General features: G+C 45.0%; 1 protein-coding gene across 2 annotated transcripts in view; it reads right to left on the bottom strand.

The window, feature by feature from the left end:
* LOC109298925 (astacin-like metalloendopeptidase) overlaps positions 1-1,488 on the bottom strand; it is a 25,249-nt gene extending 23,761 nt beyond the window's left edge. The window contains exons 1-2 of one of the 2 annotated variants that reach the window (XM_019519341.1): positions 1,250-1,488; positions 1,071-1,095 (exon numbers count right to left, since the gene is read on the bottom strand). In XM_019519341.1, coding sequence (XP_019374886.1) covers positions 1,071-1,095; positions 1,250-1,318 — 94 coding nt within the window. In that variant the 5' untranslated portion in view covers positions 1,319-1,488. The remainder of the gene's footprint in view (positions 1-1,070; positions 1,096-1,249) is intronic. The other variant, XM_019519340.1, reaches the window with a different exon arrangement.
* Positions 1,489-2,949: the final 1,461 nt, after the last annotated feature.

Here is a 2,949-nt window from a genome sequence, read left to right as displayed (position 1 = left end):
ACCCACACATACCCCCTAGGACTTTGCCAAGTACCCCTGGTTGACAACTCCTGGTATAGTGCATCACAGGGTATCGTGACACATTCCTCAGCTCTGCCTTCTTAGTCTCCACTACCATTCCAGTCCTGCATTTGCTATGTGCAGTAACTACTGATTATTGTGTCAAAATTATGTGTACAACAGACAAGGAAGTGACAATGGAAAGAAGGGAAAAGACAAAACAGGTAAAATAGTGATCTGTGGGAGTAAAGGACAGGGTAGACAAAATGAAGCAAATTCAACTCTGGTGAAAGCTGAGATATTTCCACTGATGTCAAAGGGAGCTGAGCTTACTTAAATCAAGGCTGAATGAGTCTGGCTAAATACCAGAGAGGCAGGATGGGAGTCCTATGTAAAAGTGTTAATAGATTCTGTTTTCTTATTAAACTGGTCTTATTCATTAAGGGTTTTCTTGCCAAAATAAATGTTCTGTCTCAGTAATGTCCTGTAACTGAACAATTTCCTTATCATGCCAACATAAATCATTAAGTTGATGTGAGATTAAAAGACAAATGTTGTGAATTCATAGATCAGTGGGGGAAAAAACTGGTCTGAAGTGGGATCCTGACAAATTTATAATTCCAGCGCACCTCTGTAGGTGCTGGTGCTGGGACTTATTTTTGAAAAGACAAAATTTTACAGCCAATTTTTTTTTGAACTGTGAGTGCTTAAAGTTATATCAAAGTTTTAGTAATATCATGACTGTCTGGAGTTCCTAATTCCAGCTCCCAGTAAAATCAAGATCTGTATGTTGGAATCTCTGCCATCACTTTCATTGATCTGTTTCAGTATGGCTATAGAAAATTAAGGCACTCATGCTTAAAAACTTCAGCCTTTGCACTCTTATTCTCCCTTCACTTACGCCAGTGCAAGTCAAGAGTAACTCTATCAATAGAAGTTCCACAAGTGCAAAATTTGTGTAACAGAACAGAAAGTTCAACTCAAAGGACTTAAACAGGAAGGATAAAAAAGGATAATTTTATCCCTAAAAGCTTTGAATTATTTTTACAGCACCCAAAAATCACACTCACCTGCTTCATTGTTTCTTGTGGCCACCTGTAAAAAGGAATGGACATATTTTAGTATGTATATCATCATCAGAAGAAACGTATATATATAGAATCACAACAGATGCTCTGCCATACTGAAATACTGATTGACTGATCATCAACGATGCAAGTTCTTAAATGCTATGGTAGCTTAGACATACCTGGACAGGTTTACCTACTACAAAGCTATGGAGACCTGTTAAAAGGGCTGACAGGAGAATCAAGTTCATGCTTAGGTTTCTATGCAAGTCCTCTCTGTTCTGGCGTTCTGTTCCCAAAGGTCTAGCAAGCTTACTTGTGAGAAGTTTTATAGGAAAGATTTTGTTTTAATAAGTGTAACAAAATTGTAACATGATGTATTTTCAAAGAACAAACAAGCTGCAGAAATTCCCAGAAGAGTTGCCAAGCTGTCATTTATCTTATTTATCTTTAGAAAGCACAGGAAGTGGAGCAATCAGACACAAAATACCATAACATTTAGATGACTCATGTTAAACTCTGTAAGGAGCCCAGGAACTGCTTCAGGTTTCCCCATCATCAGTGTGAGGCCTGGGAATCTTAAATAGTGAGTGGGTGTGCTGAGTTCAGGGGGGACCTGCATAATTTCCTTCCTTGCAAAACTGGAGGGACAGAAGTTACACATAAATCGGTTTAAGTGATCAGAAACCAGTTTAACCCTGTAACAGAACAGAAGTTCAGTGTATATAAACCACTTTCAAAATGGCCAAAACCAGTTTAAGGTAAATCTGGTTGGATGTAGTATCAGACTTAACTGATTTAGGTCAAACCAGTTTATGGAACTTCTGTCCCAGATCCCTTCCTGGTTCTAGATAACTCTCAGTCCCCCAGCGTCCCAGAATGCTTTGCAACCTTGGGCTGTGCTGCACTATCTGCTCCAGCAGAGAAGTATCTGTCCTGCCCTTCTGCTCCCTAGCTGGAGCAATATCACTGCTCTGACTGGCAGAGAAGGGGGTTGGGGAGAAACCCTAGCACCAGATGCCAGCCAGGGGCTATCCCCCACCTGCTTGAGCAGGGAGTGGGTTAAACTCCCATCCTGGCCTGCACTGGCCCTAGTTGGGGTCTGCCTGGCTGAGGCCTGCCTGGCTGAGGCAGGGGAGTAAAGGGGAAGCCCTCAGATGCTTCAACTCCCTCCCCCACCACTGAAGCAGAGAGGGGAGCACGGCTAGGCCCTGGCCTAGCCAGCTGAGTTGGGGGGGGGGGAGGGTTAAAACCCAGCCAGAGTTGGTGCAGGCCAGGGTTAGGGTTTAACCCCACCGCATCATACTCATCCAGCCAGGCCAGGGCCTGGACACGCCCCCGCCCCCCATATCCATTGGAGCAGGGAGTGGGGGGAGAAACCTCTGAGGACTTCCCCCTTAGCACCCTGCCCCAGCCAGGCAAACCCCAGCTGGGGTTGATGTGGGCCAGGGCGGGGGTTCATACCCCTAACCCCCATCATACTCAGCCAGCTGGGCCAGGTGGGGCCTGGCCATGTCCCCTCTCTCCACTCGAGCAGGGAGGGAATGAAAAGCCTCAGAGGGTTTCCCTCCCAGCTTCCCTCTATTCCCTTCTGCAGTGGCTGGCAGGCTGGGAGGCATGCTTTAACACTCCCCAGCTTCTAGCCTGAGCCACTGCAGGCATGTGGCTACATTTCTGGAATCAAAAGTGAATGTCTGGTCACTTGCTTATCAGTTCAATCTACGTAGTTTAGACTAACTTGCAAAGATTGAACTGATTCAGCTTTTTGACTGTCTGTACTTAGCCTTGGAGCTAAGCTGTAAGGAAGTTGCGACATAACGACAGTGATTCCAGAGCTTTTGCACAAAATAAACCAAGACCTGCTAAGTTTGTGGGCCAGGCC

Source organism: Gavialis gangeticus, unplaced genomic scaffold (assembly GCF_001723915.1).
Source record: "Gavialis gangeticus isolate Ggan-Ray unplaced genomic scaffold, GavGan_comp1, whole genome shotgun sequence".
Taxonomy (NCBI): Eukaryota; Metazoa; Chordata; order Crocodylia; family Gavialidae; genus Gavialis; species Gavialis gangeticus.
The sequence above is the reverse complement of the archived record's forward strand: the minus strand, read 5'-3'. Positions and strand labels throughout refer to the sequence as shown.